This window comes from Benincasa hispida, chromosome 9 (assembly GCF_027475165.1).
Source record: "Benincasa hispida cultivar pf3 chromosome 9, pf3_genome.v1.1, whole genome shotgun sequence".
In the NCBI taxonomy this organism is placed as follows: Eukaryota; Viridiplantae; Streptophyta; class Magnoliopsida; order Cucurbitales; family Cucurbitaceae; genus Benincasa; species Benincasa hispida.
Window position 1 is genome coordinate 61,184,877 of NC_143486.1, and position 18,508 is coordinate 61,203,384.

The 18,508-nt window shown below is 40.6% G+C and overlaps 1 protein-coding gene across 1 annotated transcript; it reads right to left on the minus strand.

Moving 5' to 3' along the window:
* Positions 1-15,506: 15,506 nt before the first annotated feature.
* On the minus strand, positions 15,507-17,605 carry LOC150033982 (uncharacterized). Its single transcript, XM_090317166.1, has 3 exons — positions 17,476-17,605; positions 16,935-17,368; positions 15,507-16,190 (listed from the first exon to the last, which is right to left on the minus strand). Exons 1-3 carry the CDS (start codon positions 17,603-17,605, stop codon positions 15,507-15,509), a joined length of 1,248 nt encoding a protein of 415 aa, XP_090173292.1.
* Between the last annotated feature and the right edge of the window lie 903 nt (positions 17,606-18,508).

Below are 18,508 nucleotides of genomic sequence, written 5' to 3' on the forward strand. Positions count from 1 at the left end.
TAAGCGACGACTGGGCGAGCTAAACGATCGTGCAAAGTAGAATAAACGATCGTGCGGTATTTACTAAATGATTGCATAGCTTTGCTAGACGATCGCTGGCCCAAGATAAATGATCGTGTAGAGTTTGTGGGTGACAGATCGAGCTAAACGATAGACTAAACGATCACATGGCTTTTGTTAGACGATTAGTCATCGATCTATATGATAGGTCTCTGCCAACTCCCACTTTCCCAGTCGTGTACGCGATTTTTGTTTCCTCCGTTCGTCTGCCTCATACCAAGTCCGAACAAAGCCCACCCTCTGGATTCTCACATCAAGAATACCAAGGTAGCCTTGTTGGTGGTGTCAGACTCAACTCGACACCGTTGATTGTTTCTGAAGGCCGTTTGTGGTGTTGTGGAGGCCGTTCATGTTGCGAAGGAGTTTGTGACTGAGGAGATCGTTGAGGAAGAACGCGAAGTGTTTGTGCTGTGTTTCGGTCGTGTAGATTGAGCGCTCATGGTTGCGGTTGTTCGATCAGAGTTGTGCAACGGAGCGTGGAGACACTTCTGCCATTATTTGTACAGTTTTCCCTTTGTGCATTTGAGACTTTCATACTGTATTTCCTATATGATTTGCATAACCGTTTATGTTTGAAGTCGACTGTAAATATATGTTCATTCATGATTGTAATTTGGAATAGTCTTGTTTTGCTGCTCATGGAAATCTCAGTTCCGATTTCCTTCATTAATTTCATATGTTGCATGAACAGTTAGTTTCTGTTTGTGTGCTTTAATTGTTTGTGTTCAAATACGAATGGAATTTTGAATTATCATTCCATTGCTCATGGAAATCCTCATGTCTGATTTCCTTCATAATGGCCCTTCTCCAGCGAGTTTTTCCAGCGGCGATCGAGTTTGCTTGAAACGTTCAGTTTTAAACTTCTCTTTTAGTTATCCACATAGATGACTTAATCTCGGCCCTTAATCTCCACTAGTGAGTGAGGTGGCTTAAGAGATTTCATGTAAAAGGGTTGGATTGTAGTATAAAAAGGGAAGAGAACTTCAAGAGCTTGTTTAGTACGATTTTCTCGAGTAAACCAGTCGAACTTAGTACCGTTGGAAGCCTTGTGAGTTTAGTTTTTGGAATCGAGCCTTTGGAAGGGAGTTCTTGCCAGAAAGAGGGTTAGAGAAGGAACGAAGATTCGAATGTTCATTTTAGGGCATTTTCGAGCACTCGATGAAGAATCATAGATCTAAACTGTTACGATAGAAAATGAAGATGGTGTTTTGTTATGCTATGTATTGCTTATGAACACTACTAATGGATGAATGTACTACAAGCTCATGTTACCATAAACATGATGACTAAAGATTTGAATGATTATCTTTATCTATTGCTCTAATGAATGAATGAATGATGCTCTAAATGCACTCAAGTTCTTTGCGATAAAGACATTTTATGCGATACTACGTTATAAGTGTATGTGTTGATAATGATATGCTCGTAGTATGCGGTGAAGTAGTGTGTGTCACAAGTTTCCTTATGCTGAAACCAAGTATAATTCCAATGCAAGTTTCTCATAATGATTCGAGGTCGAACACGGGGATTTTTGTTGTTAAATGCGATACTTATGTGATACATGCAACCGATTACAATAATGAATAAAGAATGTTGGTTTGTACAGAAATATAAATTGCGCTGAAGTAAAAATGTGTTGGCAAAGTAAATTCCTAAACTACTATGATACATGATACATGATACAGAGGTCAAGGACTAGCTGTGAAGTTGTACAAAAGTATCGATGAATGCGATGGCAAGTCTTATGAATGAAGCAGAAAGAGAAAGAGTAAAGAGTAAAAACATCGTAAGTTTGTCAATCGCGTTAAGGACGCAACTAAGGTTTCACTTTCCCTTGGCGTACACTTTCAGTGATCGACCGCATTCCCATATGTCTATGGTGAAACAGAGATGAACGTGATGAATGCAAGGTTGTTTCCATCTCTGGAAATACTTCTCGCTTTAGTTAACGAATTCTTCCAACCTTCTCTCGATTGGCAGAATAACATCTTCTGCTCTCACAGGTGAAGATGCCATCGAGCATGCTTTAACTAAACTTAATTGATTCCTTAACACAAATTACGTCAAAGGGTGACTGAGAGAGAATTTGGGCCTGGCGTGCATCCGGTTCGGTCAACAATAAGGTACAAAGCGGTACTCACTCGCTTAATTCTCGCTTTTTACCCCAGGGATTAAGAACACACCATGGATAAAATGGATGATAAATGTATGGAAAGAGACAAAGAGATGATAATGATGACGATGATAACATTTAGTTCTAAAATTAAGCGTTTTATACATGTTTGTGAATGAGGGATTAAAGAAGATCAACACAGAAGATGAAATAGAGAATAGAAACAAATACGGAAAGATTGTCAATGTCTTAACACTGATCCCGATCGGAGACTTGTGCTTGCCGGCATGTGGATGTGGTGGAGAGGAAAGCTTCCCTCTCAGGCTTGCTTTCCCGGTAGAAATGACCTTTTGCACAGAGCTTCAACTTCGGGAATTGGAAGAATTCTCTACTCGGAGACTCACTTTTCAGCCTTGTCTCGTAGTTCTCTCGAATTTACTCTGTAAAGTCGCTTCAAACCAGCCTCTCTCAGTATCAGAATATCTCTGTACATTTTTCAGTGAATTTGAGAAAGCTATTTATAGGTGAGACCTTGGCTCTTTGAATTTGTGGTCCCCACTGATGGTCGTTCCTGAAATAGCAGAATGGAAAATTCCTTTTTTGTTTCACGATCAATCCGTCTACAATAGAAAGCTGTACACTTGTTAGAATCGTCCGCGAATGCATTGCTCTTCACATCTTCAATCTATCCCCGCATACGGTGTTGTTTTTTATTATCGCATACGGTTGAAATTGTGTTGATCGCTAAAGCTCATGATTGATTGTCGCATGCGCTGTCATTGCGTTGATCATCTCTTCGTTCTTGGTTAATGGGCGCATGCAATGTAGATGCGTTGTTTATTTTGTCTTCGAGCCATGAGCACATGCAGTGACCTATTTCCTGCAAAACAGAGACTAAAACATTCTATTTCTCCATCATAATGGTGTTAGTGGGTGTGTTTACGATATTTCATAATTTTCGTATTTCTCAGCCAATGTTTATACTATCGACGCAACTTTCCTCTCTTTTTGCCGCAATATCTAAATAAAACAATATAAATAACTTGTATTTCTACAAGTTATCACACCCTCAAATTTAGATATATGCTTGTCCTCAAGCATATCTACAACTAAGGAAATTTCGCTCAATTCCTGTCCTAACTTTGCGTCGACTGGTTGCTCCAAATGCTCTACCTCTACAACATTACTTAACAATGCAATTTCCTTCTATCCTTTAATAATTCATCAACATGCTCTACTTTATTCTTTTATACAAAAAACCTCTACTCAAACATTCCCTTCTTATTTTGAGAAGAATGTTTACCTCTTCTTGCAAAAACAACTAGGTGCTTCTTTATATGGCGGTCTGGTTTACGTCATTTTATTAGAAACTGTTGATCATGGTTACACCCTTCGTTTTGTCTTGCTCCCACGGGTGTCATGCGAACATCCAACTACGGTTGTGTGTCAATCTCAACTTCAACTCTTGATTTTCAGCTAAGTTTTACTTTTGCTGAATAGAGAAGTTATCTCTTATATTCTTATTTTCTCTCATTTTTCTCTCTCTTTTCATGTTGCGTCGTTCTTGGAAACCTACCTTCGTTTTGACTTGCTCCCATGGGTGACATGCGAACATCCAACTACGAGTAGGTTCCTTTCATGACTTAACTCTTATTAGGTTGGGATTTTCCCTTGCACTGACATTAGAGTTTGTATTAAATTTTTTTGATAATGAACGCATTTTCCTAATGATAACCGCATCCGCTTGATCGCATCTGCTTAGACCTTCCCCACCCCCAAATTTAGAGGTGTGCAAGGTCTTGATTGCGTTATTTTGGACAGAAAAGACAAAACACTTAGTCAAAATTTTGAAAAGAAGATTTGAGCAGAATCTTGAAATAGAAAAGATAAAGCAATGCTATTACTATGAATTATCTTAGTGTTAGTCAGAAAGTGCAAGGTGTGAGAAATGTTGCTAAGGGTATGCATACTATTCATCATGGCAACGCAATTAATAACGCAAAATATAAGACAAAGAACATCGCAATAATTGACAAAGGATGATAAGTAAAGAGGCTAACACAAAAGGAAGGAATAGTTACTCAGTTGTATTAAAATTAACTAAGTATACAAAGAATTATAATTATCGCAACACAAAATTTAAGCGTGTACAAAAAAATCAAGATATAGCTTCTACACATAAAAATAATGAATAAAATAAAATAAAAGAATGACTGCAACAAAAAATTGCAGGTTTATTGAGAAGGTGGCACGCCCCCAAATTTAGAGTTGTGGCGGAGGCTCAGGAGGAGGATTTTGCAGAGGAACTCGAAGAGCTTCTTCAAAATGCAGAGGTTGCTGTAAATGCGGAGGCACCATAGGACCATGTAAATATGCTATTAAAAAGTTAAAGTACTCATGGTTGCGCTCTGCCATTTGCCTCTGGTTTAGGTGGATCGTGTAGAGATTGCGTTGAGTGTTGATCAGCACCTGCCGGGTCATCGCAACACTGCATTGCACCTCTGCGTGGCTCTCTTGTAACTCCATTATTCGTTGGCAGAAGAATTCTTGTTATTGAGAGAGAAGAGAACACATCTCAGCTAGGTCAGCAGCTAGGGTTGCGGTGGTGGGATGCGCCTGTGATGTTTCACCATCAACGTTTTGGGGTTGAGCAAAAGTGCCTTCACCCAAATTGTGTGGGTCGTCAACATGCGGTGATGGAGGAGAAAAATGCAGTGGAGATGGGGGGGGGGGGGGGAGGAAGATGCTGCTAGAAATGCGTTGGGTGAATCGGGAGCAAGGAGGAGATTTGTAAAGTGTTCAGGGAGTGGGGAAAGGGGTTCAGTAGGTGAGCTTGGAGGGCGAATAATCAAAGGTAAGGGGTCCAAGGGTATTTCATCTTGCATATATTGCTCTTGGACTTTTTCCTTGCCTTTGTCAACTTTGCACTGCTTCTTGGGTTTTGGTTGCTACGGCACATTCAAATCGATAATGAGCCTTTTAAGTGGAAGCTCGGGGTAGTGAGGGGAGTCTTTGAGAAGCATTCTCAAGATCTTGGTGTTGATGAGACCATAGACTTCTGGCATTAGCTCCTCTTCAATACCTACACCCATTGAGAGGCATAAGCTCGAAACTGTCCAAGGAAAGAAATACTGGCCTCTCACACGCCCCACAAAACCTCGAATTTTCTTTGCGATCAGTTGCCCACATCGATTGGAATACCATGTGCTATGTAATATGCGGCCATCACTCGATCCCTTGAAACTGTTTTGTCATGAGATGTAGGGATGAGTCGCCTTTTCACCAAGTACACCCAAAGACACGCTTCCGGAAGCAGTTTGTTGGACACAAGGGTTTTGATGCCTTTTAAGGATACCGACCACTAAGTGCCCAGTTGCGTTATTATTCTCAGCACATCCTCCATTAGTTCTTTTGCGGGATCATCAATAATTTTGTTACCCGGGGCATCTGGGATGTCCTTCATCTGATATAACTCGTTGATGTCCCTCGCACTGAATAGCATTGTATCCCCTTTCATGATCACTGTATCTCTGGTGCCATGAAGTCGTCCATTGTAAAAAGCTCTCGCTACCGTTGGAATTATGATGGATGGGCATTGGCAGAATGTTTCCCACCCATTCTTCAGCACAACACTTGTAATTAAATCCGGTAGTGGCGTTGGGGTAGGAAAGAACCCCAATTCCATCATCATATTGTCATTCTCCTTCTTCTTTGATGGGCATCCTTTGGTCAACACAGGCTCACTGCTTTCAACTTTCTCTTTGCTCTTATCTTTTGCCAATGCAAGGCGGGATCTTTGCCTTTGTTTCCATTCCCGTTCCTTGCACTGTTATTCCCTTTCCTACTCCACAATTTCTTTTCTTTTCTTCTCTCTAATGCACTGCACATTTGCTTTGTGCCTTTTCTCCTTCTCTTCCTTCTTCTTCTTTTCTTCTTCTTCTTCCTCTCTCATTTCTCTTTCAAATTGCTTCGAGGCCAGTAATATGCGTTGTTCATCCTCAATCCTTTTTGTCTCTTCTTCTGCTGAAATTGCGTTGTTACGGCACACTTCTTCATCGTGTAATTTTCTTCTTAAATTTCCTTCTGCGATGATTTTTTGCACTCATAACATATTTTCTTGTTTTTCTTCTTCCTCTACTTTTCTCCTTCCCTTCTATTCTACTACACTTTGCAAAAATTGTGGGTCGATTGTTGAACCTTGCGGTGCATTTTCCTTGCGATGCCGCATTAGAGGGGTGATGTCTGGATCCTCTCGATCTTCAGTTGCAACCATTCTTATATGCGTTGATGCCTCTTGAGGTTGTACTGATTCTCTTCGTTGTGTTGACACCCCCTCATCCACCCTTGCGGTGGTGGATTCTCCGTCGACATCCGGGTTCTCAACCTTCTTCCTATTTTCTTCCTTCTTCTTCAGACGCTTCTCTTCTCGCCTGCGTTCCCTCTTCTCACTTGATTTCTTTTATTTCTTTTCCTTCTTTGGCTGGGCTTCTTCATCTCCTTCTGTCCTCTTCTCCTTGCTTTTTCTTTTCTTCTTCCCTTCAACCGTTTCAGGCTGCTTCTCTACTACCACCTCCTCCAAAGCAACCCTAGTGGGTCCCTCATAGGATTCTGTGTGAATAGTTTCCTTAGGATCCGAAATGGCCAGGGCGCTTCTTCATGAAGCTTCTTCCATCTCTTCCTCCGAAGGCAAGGGCTGATTGACAACTCCAGCTTTGGGTAGCCTTCCCTCCTTCTCTATATTGCTGAGGATGCTCCTAAACACTTCTCTATCATCTTTTCTCTTCTTTTCGCTTTCAGATGATAGCGTTGGGAGTGGGGCACTCTCCGTGCTTGGCCCCCTCTCGGATTTGGAGTGGTTTAGCTACTAAAGGTTTTCGTCAAGGTTTTACGGTGATTCTTGGGATGGATTTTGAATGCCGCCTCTCTTGCTGTTACTTGGGCTTGGGAAGGTGATGAAGGTTGGGAAGATGAATGGGAGGATTGCTCGACCATAGCTTTGGTGAGTGATGGGGTTGGGAAATTCTTTGGGTCTTAGGAAGAAAGTTTGAAGGTTTGGGTATGTAGAGGCTACGCTTAGGGTTTTCTTGTTTGCAAAAGATTTAAATAGACGTCCTCGGATGGAAGAGGAGGGAATTTGTAGGTTGGGCCTTGATGGGCCCAACGTAAATTCTACATGGCAGGCTTCGAGATACTCAAAAAGCCTGCCGCCGCGCTCTTCACATTTAAGAATTAGCAGAGAAGGACGTCCTTTCATCTGCTAAGTCATCATTTCCTTGAAAGCCTAAACGATTAGACTATTCTCTTGCAAAAAGAATTTATCTTTTGTGTTTTATTTGGACGGGAGCAAGGTTAAAGATAACGCAATGCATCCATTAAAGCAAATGCATATTTGCATAGGACAGGCAACAACACATGTATTAGCGCAACACACCCCTCAACTCAGCGCATTTCTAGAGGACAGGCACACGGTATTTCTATTGGCGCAACACTACCTCGACATAGTACGTTTTCGCTAAGGATGGGCGCAAAATAAATACGCACGCAACATACCCCTCAGCGCAATGCATTTATGTAAGATGGACGCAAAATGTATCTTATCAGTGCAAGATGTACCCATCATCGCAATGCATACCGGATGTTTATTGAAGTTTATTATTATTATTTCTATATATTTTTATTTTTTTCATCAACAACGCAAGTCGATACGAATTTGCGGTATTCATTTTCTTTTAAATCAGTCATTCACAACGATTTTATGGACATGCAACTAAAGCAAAAAAGTAAGGAAAATTAACGAAGCATGGAAATAATGCAATTGAATTAATTTGGAAGGAAATTCATAAAGTAGTAAAAGCTATTTTAAGAAAGAAATAAATAATGCAATGCATAAAACAATAAAGGAGAGCTGTAAAGAAAGCAATTAAACATAGATGTAGGGATGCTGATTGAAAGACAATTTTCTCACGATTACCGCAATCCGCACCCCTGCAAGCAGTCAAACTTGCCTGCGCAATGTCGTCAAGGACATTGTTCCTTCCCATGAGATCCTGGGGCTTCTGAGTTACTTGGCAGCATTCCCGGTGTTCTGTTGCGAAGCTCGGCTGCCAATTATCCGACTTAGATCTCTAAGTTCCTTATTGAAGACACCTGCAATTGCATGATTGCGTCATTTTTCTCAATATACTGTTTCAGCAGGGACTCCAATGATGACAAATTCCCAGAGGTGTTCGATGAGGACGGTTGGTTATGCGGTTGCCTTTGATGACTCATATTCTGATTCTGGTGAAAATATGGAGGATTTTCTAGATTCTCCGAATTGTTGTTCTGATGGTTACTTTGGCCCCCTTGGTTGTGATTCCTTCCCCAATCAAAGTTAGGGTGATTCCGCCAACCTGGATTGTAAGTGTTACTATAAAGGTTGTTCTGGATAGCAAACACTTGTTGCGGGTTCGATGGATACATCTCTGTAGCATGGCCCCCTCCGCATTGGATGCAACTTATTGCAGCCACTTGTGCCGGCTCATTGGGTTGCGATGAACTTTGAGAGAGGAATCTTGATTAATTACCATCGTTTGAAGAAGAGAGGTCACCATGGCCATTTGTACGGCCAAGGTTGTCATTGTATTCGCTAATACAATGGCGTTATCTTTCTTCTTCTCTCGGGGCCTCTTCCCCCATACCTGTCATCCACCTAGTCATCCGTGTTTCACGAAATGCGATCAAGGATGACCTTGGCTTCCGTGTAGGTCTTATCCATGAATCCTCCCGCTACGGAGGCATCAACAATGGCTTGTGTTGATCGATTCAGACCGTTATAAAAAGTCTCCATTGTGGAGTACGTAGCAGCTTACGAAGATGCTAAGGAGGCCGTCTATCTCAGAAAGTTTGTGACAGAGCTGGAAGTTATTCCAGATATGTCTAGGCCCATCACTCTTTATTGTGACAATAGTGGTGCTGTGGCAAACTCCAAGGAGTCCCAGAGTCACAAGCGTGGCAAACACATAGAGCAGAAGTATCACCTGATCTGTGAGATAGTGCATCGAGGGGACGTGATCCTCACAAAGATTGCTTCGGAGCGCGATGTTGCTGGCCTGTTTATGAAGGCTCTTACAGCTACAGTGTTTGAGGGTCACCTTAAGAGCATGGGTCTATGGGACCGCCCGCAGTTGGACTAGGACAAGTGGGAGATTTTATTGTACTAGGCCTTAGTGCCCTAGTTTATTGTTTTGTACTAGTTTTTGTACACCCTACTCGCTTTAGGACAAGTGGGAGATTATTGGGGATGATGCCCTAAAGTCTCGTGTCCTGTGGTTTGTAAATAGTTTGTACGAATGCTTGTGATGCATATAATATATGATATTTACTTCACTTCTTGATTTTGCTCATTTTGATGTTTTATTTTCTTTACCACAAACCAATAAACTAAAATCCCTAGTTGTCTTTATATAACTTAAGCATGTATGTGGTGATATATAAGTGGATCATGTCTTAAGAGATAACCAAAATGATCTATAGTATATGGATATAGGAGGGAAACCTTCTCCTAGTAACGCTACAGATGCGGCCTGCTTTGTGGAATAGTTACAAGTGTTGTGACTTTTCACAAATGGTCTAATCCTGATCATTCATGTAGGGGACATGCGAGTGAGGGCATCCTATACAAAAAGTTTGTATAAGACCTGACCAAGAAATGTTAATGTCTCGTTGTATACACCATTCATGACAGAGACTTCACTTCACTAGGATGACCATAGGTAACATGATCTCAATCCTGAGTGAGTTGGGAACTTGATAACGGGCAGAAATGCACGTTATTACAGTGCTTATTAAACAATGAAGGTTTACATTGATAAAATATGTTAGATTGCGTCCAAAAGGCATTAAGTTTATAACATTGCAGTCGCATGAGTTCATCACATAGAAACAGTTAATTTTTGTATTTTTATGTAGAATATGCGTTGACACAAGGCGAAAAAGCGCGATCACAAGAAATCAATGGTCAAATGCATCATTACTGCGAGGTTTTGTGGTGATTTGTGCTCGCAAACATGTGCTCAAGAAGGATTGCCACATAGAGCCAGTGCAACTTGGTGGGTGCATCTAGGTGAAAGGCATAATTAATCACGATGGGACAGGAAGCTGATGACGGTCGAATCCGAATTAAGTTGACAAGCCGCTAACAATAACAAGTACACTAAGCTTTTGGTGACAAATATTCGGTGCATCAGTCAGAGAATTAAAGTCATCCCATCTGTGCAATCATAAGAGAGAAGCCGACCTTCACCCCAAAGCTCTATAAATACCGAAGGCATCCTTTAGAAAGGGTTTCAACAAGTTTAAATTCTTAGATAGTTTAGCCTTGTTCTTAGATTTTCTTTTATTTTAATGCGGAAGCAAGAAAAGGAAATTGTGCTGATAGATCGTTCTGGTGAGCTTGGGAGAGCGCTGGAAGCATCAAGATCCGAGAGAGGGCCAGCTTCTATGGAAGCAGGATTATCTTTTGAACTGAATAGAGATGCCAGTATAAAAGCCTCAGGTAGCAAGGGATTTTTACCAGGCCCTCTACCCTTATCTTCCATTGTTATTTTGTACTCAAACTCATCTATAGAAATTTAATTTACATCTCTATATTTGTCACTCACGCATGAGTAGCTAAATCTGTTGAATGGGTTGAGAGGCGCTTAACTAGCACAACTGGGGATCTTCATTCTATGTGATTATCTTGTATTATGTATGCTTCATTTGTCCATTAGAGATACTGGGGAGGGTATTCTAAGGATAGGATCTAGGCTTGGAAAAGTCAGGTTAGAATCTAGGCTCGGGAGAGTCAGATTAGAACGCATAATCAAGAGATAAGAGCTTAGGAATAAGCACTGTTTGTTATTAACACCTCGCATGCATCCTAGAGATAGGATATGATTATGTGCGGTCACCTTGTCTGTGTGCATCTTGCATCATCGCATAGGAAAAGAGTAGAGACTTAGGAATAAGCTCTATGGACACTTTTGCATTCAACACATGCGTCCTAGACTTAGGAGCACCGCATTTTCATTGGAAAATGATTTACTGTACATGAGTGTAGAATGATCGTAAGTCTGATGCATTCCCAAGTAAAGCTAGCTAAAGACCTTCTCAACCCATTCCTTCCAATATTCAGTGCATCTATCGGATACTCAAACTTTTCTCAAATCTGCCGCATTTATTTATTTTTATTACCATAACCAACCATCCCAACAACTATTGATTTATTTGGTTACTGCAAAGTCTTCTGAGAAATTACCACCGCATATTGCTTTCCCAAGACCATGAGTTCGACCCTGGACTTACTAGGAAACTTAGTGGGGTTTACACTTGGATTCCACTGAGAAAACTTGATTGCTTAACGCAATTCCATCACCTATCTCATTCCATATTTCCACCTCATCAAATAACGCATCAGAACTTCTGCCATTGAGGGTGGTCCTTTGATTTGCATGGGTGTGAGTGGCCAGGCTGCCAACTCAAACCTACCACTTTGGAGATTCGTCTGATTTGGGAGCTGGGAACTCAGCTACACAAGATAGAATTCACTCCTTCCCCGAACTAAATTATCGCTTACCATTTCCTATACTATCACTTAGCATTTGAGCTGAACTAAACGATAGTATAGACGATCGCCCAATTTTTACTTCTCGATCGTGTATCCTGCACTAAACGATCAAGCACCCAACTATACGATAGTTTTCCTATTCTCCCACTTGCTTGATCTTAGTACATGACTGCCTTTTCTCCCCACCTCTACCAAATCTGAACAAAGCCCACCCTTTGGATTCTCACTCTGAGAATACTGAGGGCTCCGAGTGGTGGTGTTGTCCCCGTTTCCTGGTGTTCATGCGAAGCCGTTCGATGTAGGTGATGGGAGAGTTGTTGAACGATTGCCTGAAATTCTAGCAAGAGGAGTTCGTTCGTAGAGAGAGCGAGTTTTCAAGTGAAGAAAGTCTTCAACTAGTATATTCTCTCGGTCTCTTGTTTATTCCTCCTATAAGCATGCCAATAATTTAGTGTTGTTAATGCGTATCTGTTTGTCTGAATGTATATGTGTAAATTTTGTCACAATGAATTGGAAAGATCTGTTTTCGCTCATAGGTACTCTTATAGAAGAGTTCCTTCAATTGGTCTCAGGGCCAGGTTTCTGATATTCCAAATTCATTTCTGAAAAGAATTGCATTTACATTCTCAGTGGGTGAAACATGTCTACTCTCTATTTTAGTTGTTAATTTGTTTGTGGATGGGTGGAATAATGGAGTTTTCTGGGATGAAACCTCGATTTTTTAAATTCTTTTACATTTTCAGTTAATTGTAAAGGCCCCTGCATTTTTGGGCATAATTAATTACTATCGAGTTTGTAATTTCAAAGTTAGTTTGAGTTTTTAGTTGCTCCTAAAGAAGTTTGGAGCAAGGGTTGATGTTCTTCGAGGAAGAAGACGATCAAGTGTTGGTTGGGTCGTGTAGACGATGGGGTAGACGATCGCTGAGTATCAGATGCTCGCATGTCGAACGCGCGTGCGCACTAAACGATTGTATAGCTCAACAAGCCTCATCGCTTAATCATTGACTATACGATCGTGGAGTAAAATGCGTGGTAAATCGTTTACCTATCGCGTTTTAAGTGATCGTCTAGACGACTAAGCTTCGCAGCCTCGTTGTCGTCTAAGAGATCGTTTAGCTTTTGTGCTATTGTCTTGTGTGCGCTGCACGATCGTTTACCTGGAGGCATTTACTACACGATGGGAGTTTCCTTGACGGTAGAAGACCTATTTTGCCCGTGAACCGATTTGCTCGATGGAAAAATGTAATAGATAGAATTTTTCATTCTGATTTTGTGTTGGTTCATCTCGGTCTATTAATCTGTGGTTTAATACATGAGATGTATTTTTATTTTATATGTCATATGGTATGCACATATAGAAAAATTCCACATTAGGTTATGCATTGGTCACTGATGCATTGTGAATATGAGGAAATAATGGTGTATATTGTGATGGTGGTGTATGCATTGTGCATGACAGTTTTCCTAGCAAAATCCAAGTATAAATTCCACTAGGTTACCTGGTAAGCCCAGGGTCGAACACAGGGACTATAGAGACAATATGCGATGGTGATTTCAGATTTCTTTGCGGTGAAAAATAATACAATGAGTTGGTTGGTATGTTTGCTAAGGTATATATTCTATGCGGAAGACTTGAGAAAAGAGTTAATAACAACGAAAGTTGCAATGAGTATGCGGGGGAACTAGTTAAGAAGGTATTTAGCTAGCACTTCTTGAGATTGCGTTCAAGCTGTGCGATCATGCTACACATATACAACAACAATTCATTTTCCAATGCAAATGCTATAGTTCCTATTCTAGGACGCATGCGATGTATGCGATGATGTCTATAGGACTTATTCCTAAGTCTTTATTTCTTGTCTATGCGATAATGAATGATGCACACAGATACAAGGTGACCGCATTGATAACTTGTAGAAATACAAGTTATTTATGCTACTTTATTTAGATATTGCGGCCAAAAGAAAGGAAAGTTGCGTCAATTATAGAGAAATTAGCTAAAAAATGCAAGAATTATAAATTGTCGTCAATACACCCACTGATACCATTGCGATGGTAGAAAAGAATATTTCAAGTCTACTTTGTAGGAAATCAAGTCACCACATGCGTTCATGGCTCGAGATAAAAAGAACAATACATCTATGTCGCATTACGCCAATAATTCAGAAATGAATAGACGATCAACGCAATGACGACGCATGCGACAATCGATCAAGAGCTAAGCGATTATCACAACTTCAACCGCATGTGGTAATAAAAGACAACACCACATGCGGGCACACGATCGAAGATGCAAAAGATCAATGCAATTGCGAAGGATCCAGACACGTGTACAGCTGACCGTTGTGCATTTCTGACGAGATTGATCGCGTAACAAAAGGAATACTCACTCCACCATTTTCGGAATTACCTTAACAATACAGTGGGGTCCACAAGTCAAAGAGTCAAAGCTGAGCCTATAAATAGCCTCTGAAATTCCATTGCAAAACATACTTGATGCAAGCATATTTTGATATTTGTATATTGTGCGAGAGACTGGTCTGAAGAGACTAATCGGAGAAGATCTGGGAATATTTAAGAGACAAGGCCGAGAGGTGAGTCTCAGGGTAAATCCTTTCAATCCCCGCCATGGAAGCTCTGTACCAAGGTCACTTCTACCAGACGAGAAAGCCCGAGAGGGAAGCTCTTCTCTTCATCCATGATAACTTGTAGAAATACAAGTTATTTATGCTGCTTTATTTAGATATTACGGCCAAAAGAAAGGAAAGAAAGCCCGAGAGGGAAGCTCTTCTCTTCCCAAGGCTTTTACACTGAGTTTTTCTCTACTCTGCCCAAAAAAATGTTCTTGCTTCCACAAGAGTTGACCATCTCTCTATTCTCAACACTTCTCGACACTCTTCTGAGCTAACCAGGACGATCTTTCAGCGTCTTCTCTCTTCACTCGCTTTCGCCTTCTAAGTATATAAATTACAAACTATAGCTATCTATGTATATGGCGAAGAAGAACTCTAAATTCTGAATAGCGGAACCCCTCTAACGAAGGTGGTCTTCGGTATTTATAGAGCTTCAGGATGAAGAGCTTTTCTCTCAAATGATTACACTGATGGGATGTCATTAATTCTCTTTCTGATGCACCGATTAATTACCACCGAAAAGTTGAGTGTACTTCTACAGTGTTGTCGTTAACGACTTGTTAACTTAATTTGGATTCGACTGTCATCAGTTTTCTATCCCATCGTGATTTATTAAGCTTTCACCTCAATGCGCCATCTCTATGCGGCCACCTTCTTGAGCAGATCTTAGCGAACACATACGATCATAGAGCCTTGCGGTCGCAATCTCTTAGTGCGCGCAGACGTTGAATTCCTTGGATCATAATTCTGCCTTGTGCCAACACATTTTTTTGCACAAAATATGTAAATTAGCTGCTTTAATGCAATGGACGCATGCGATCACAATGTTCTAAACTTAATGATTTTGGACACGATTTTATATATTTTTACCATTGCAATCTTGCATTGTTTTATATCTTTGTGTTGTAATAACGTGCATTTCTGCCGTTATCAGTCATGCATCATCTCTTTATTATAAATTCAATCTAACTTAGATATTTAACCCAAAATTTTGCTTAACTTAAACAATAAACATAATTAAGAAGGAGATAGTAAGGTGCAGGTTTTACAACCTACCACCCTTAAAAGAAATTTTGTCCTTGAAATTTACCTGTACAATTCAATGGAAGAGTTAAGGATACTTCTCCTTAACTTGCTCCTCGGACTCCCATCTCGCTTCTTCCACTCCATGGTTGTTCCACAATAGCTTCATTAAAGGTATAATTTTGTTCCTGAGCATCCGTTCTTTCCTATCTAAGATATGAACTGGCTCTTCATCATACGACATTTTTTCCTTGAGCTGATTCGGTTGATCTACCAGTACATGCGTCGGATCACGTATATACTTCCTCAACATCAAAAGATGGAACACGTTGTGAATACGTGCTAGCTCCTGAGGTAACTGTAACTTATATGCTGTTGGGCCAACTAGTTCTATAATTTCGTAAGGTTCGATGCAGTGGGGACTCAGTTTCCCTTTTCTTCCAAACCTGAGTACTCTTTTCCATGGGGATAACCGAAGGAATACTTTGTCTCCAACCTCAAATTCTAGATCTCTCCTTTGCTTATCAACGTAACTCTTCTGCTTGTCTCGCGATGTCTTCAAGTTTTCCTTGATAAGCTCCACAGTATCTTCCATTTGTTGCATTAAATCATGACCTAACAATTTCCATTCTCTAACTTCATTCCAACATACTGGGGTCTTGCATGGTCTGCCATACAATGCTTCGTATAAGGCCATGCCTATACTCGAGTGATAACTATTATTATACGCAAACTCAACCAATGGTCGTTGTGCATCCCAACTCCCTTTAAACTGCAAAACACATGTTCTCAACATGTCTTCCAGTGTCTGTATTTTTTGCTCTGACTGACCATTCGTCTACGGATGAAAAGCTGTAATAAAATGTAGCTTGGTGCCCAAGGCCTTCTACAAACTAGGCCAAAACTTCGAGGTAAACCTTAGATCCCGATCTGATACTATCGATACTAGAGCTCCAAATTGGCTAACTATCTTGTCCATGTACATCTTAGCAAACCAAACAATAAGGTAAAGGTAACTCTTATCGGTAGAAATTTGGCCGTTTTGGTTAGCTTGTCAACTATCACCCAAATGCCATCATACCCTGAGGGCGTACTAGGCAATCCAAACAATAAATCCATCATTATCTGGTTCCACTTCCACTCTGGCACTAGAAGTAGGTTGAGTTATCCTATGTGTCTTTGTCTCTTGGGTTTAACATATCGACAAATTAGGTACCGGTCTACGAATTTAGCTATTTTTTCTTCATTCCAAGCCATCAATACGATCTTCTCAAGGTTTTGTACATTTTGGTGCTTCTTGGATACATGGCGTAAGCCAAATTGTGCACCTCCTCTAGTATGGCTTGCTTAAGTTGTGGGACATTCGACACGCACAATTTACCTCCTTCGATAAAGCATCATCTGTTCTTACTTGGAAATATGTTCTCAGTCCTTTACTTGCCCCCTCTACCATCTTTTGGAGGTTAAGATGCTTCAACTATTCACACACGATTTCATCCACTAGGGTGGGTTGTACCTGGAATGAGGCCAACAATCCACCTGTCTGTTCCACTGCTAAAGTCGCTCTGGAATTCCTGAATTCTTGGACCAACATCCTTCTTATTGCATAAACAGTAGCTTTAGACTCATTCGACTTCTTGCTTAAGGCATCAGCCACTACATTGGCTTTACCAGGGTGATACTCAATCGAAAAGTCGTAGTCTTTGATCAGCTCGAGCCATCTTCTTTGCCTCAAATTTAGTTCTTTCTGCTCAAATATGTACTTCAAGCTCTTATGATGCATGAAAATATGGTAACGCTCCCCGAACAAATAATGTCTCCAAAGCTTTAGGGCCAAAACAATTGCCACCAACTCCAAGTCATGAGTGGGATAGTTACCCTCATGCTTCTTTAGCTGTCGAGAAGCATAGGCTCCACCTTTCCCTTCTGAATTAACACATAACCTAGTCCCTGCTAGGACGTATCACAGTAAATCACAAACTCCTCACTGGGAGTGGGCAACGTAAGTATGGGTACTGTAACTAGCCTTTACTTCAACTCTTGGAAACTCCGCTCACAATTCGAAGTCCAATCAAACTTTACATCCTTCCTGGTCAGGCTAGTTAGTGGGACGACTATCTTCAAGAAACCTTCCATGAAGAGCCTGTAGTAACCTGCTAGGCCCAAGAAGCGATATAACTCAAACATATTGGTTGGTATTTCCCAATTTTCTATGGCTTCCGTCTTCTAGGGGTCTACACTAACTCCAGCTGCAGAAACTGCATGCCTTGAAAATGGTACCTGATCTAGCCAGAAATCGCATTTGCTCAACTTAGCATACAACTGCTTCTCTCGTATTTTCTACAATACTATTCTCAGATGGTTAGCATGCTCCTCCTTGTTACTTGAGTTTACCAGGATATCATCTATGAAGACTATGACAAACTAGTCGAGATAAGGGTGAAGAATCCTATTCATCAAATCCATAAACACAACCAGAGCATTCTTTAAGCCAAAAGGCATCACCAGGAACTCAAAGTGACCATATCGGGATTTGAATGCAATCTTAGAGACATCCGTCTCCTTTACCTTCAGCTGATGGTACCCTAATCTTAGATCTACCTTCGAAATATTACAACTCCCTTCAACTGATCAAAGAGATCGTCAATACGTGGTAACGGATATTTTTTCCTGATCATTACCTTATTTAACTGCCTATAATCAATACACAATCTGAGGGATGCATCTTTCTTCTTTACAAATAGAACTGGGGCTCCACAGGGTGACACGCTAGGTCTAACATGTTGGGTTTTATGTTCTAAAACTCGTGGTTTGTAAATAATGAAACTTATTCTGAAAATTCAATAAGTTATTATTGAATATATGTATTGCTTATTAGAAATCCAATAAACCTAAAAGACCCATGTCTATTACATAAGGACTTGTACTTTATGTGGAGAAATAAAAGTGGATCAGGTTCGAGTGAATAGTCAAAATGATCTATAGTATATGAATAAGGTTGGGTGCCTTATTCTAGTAACACTATTGGATGCGACCTACTCTGTAGTTGTTATAAAGAGTTGTAAAGTGCTACAAACGAAGTGATCATAA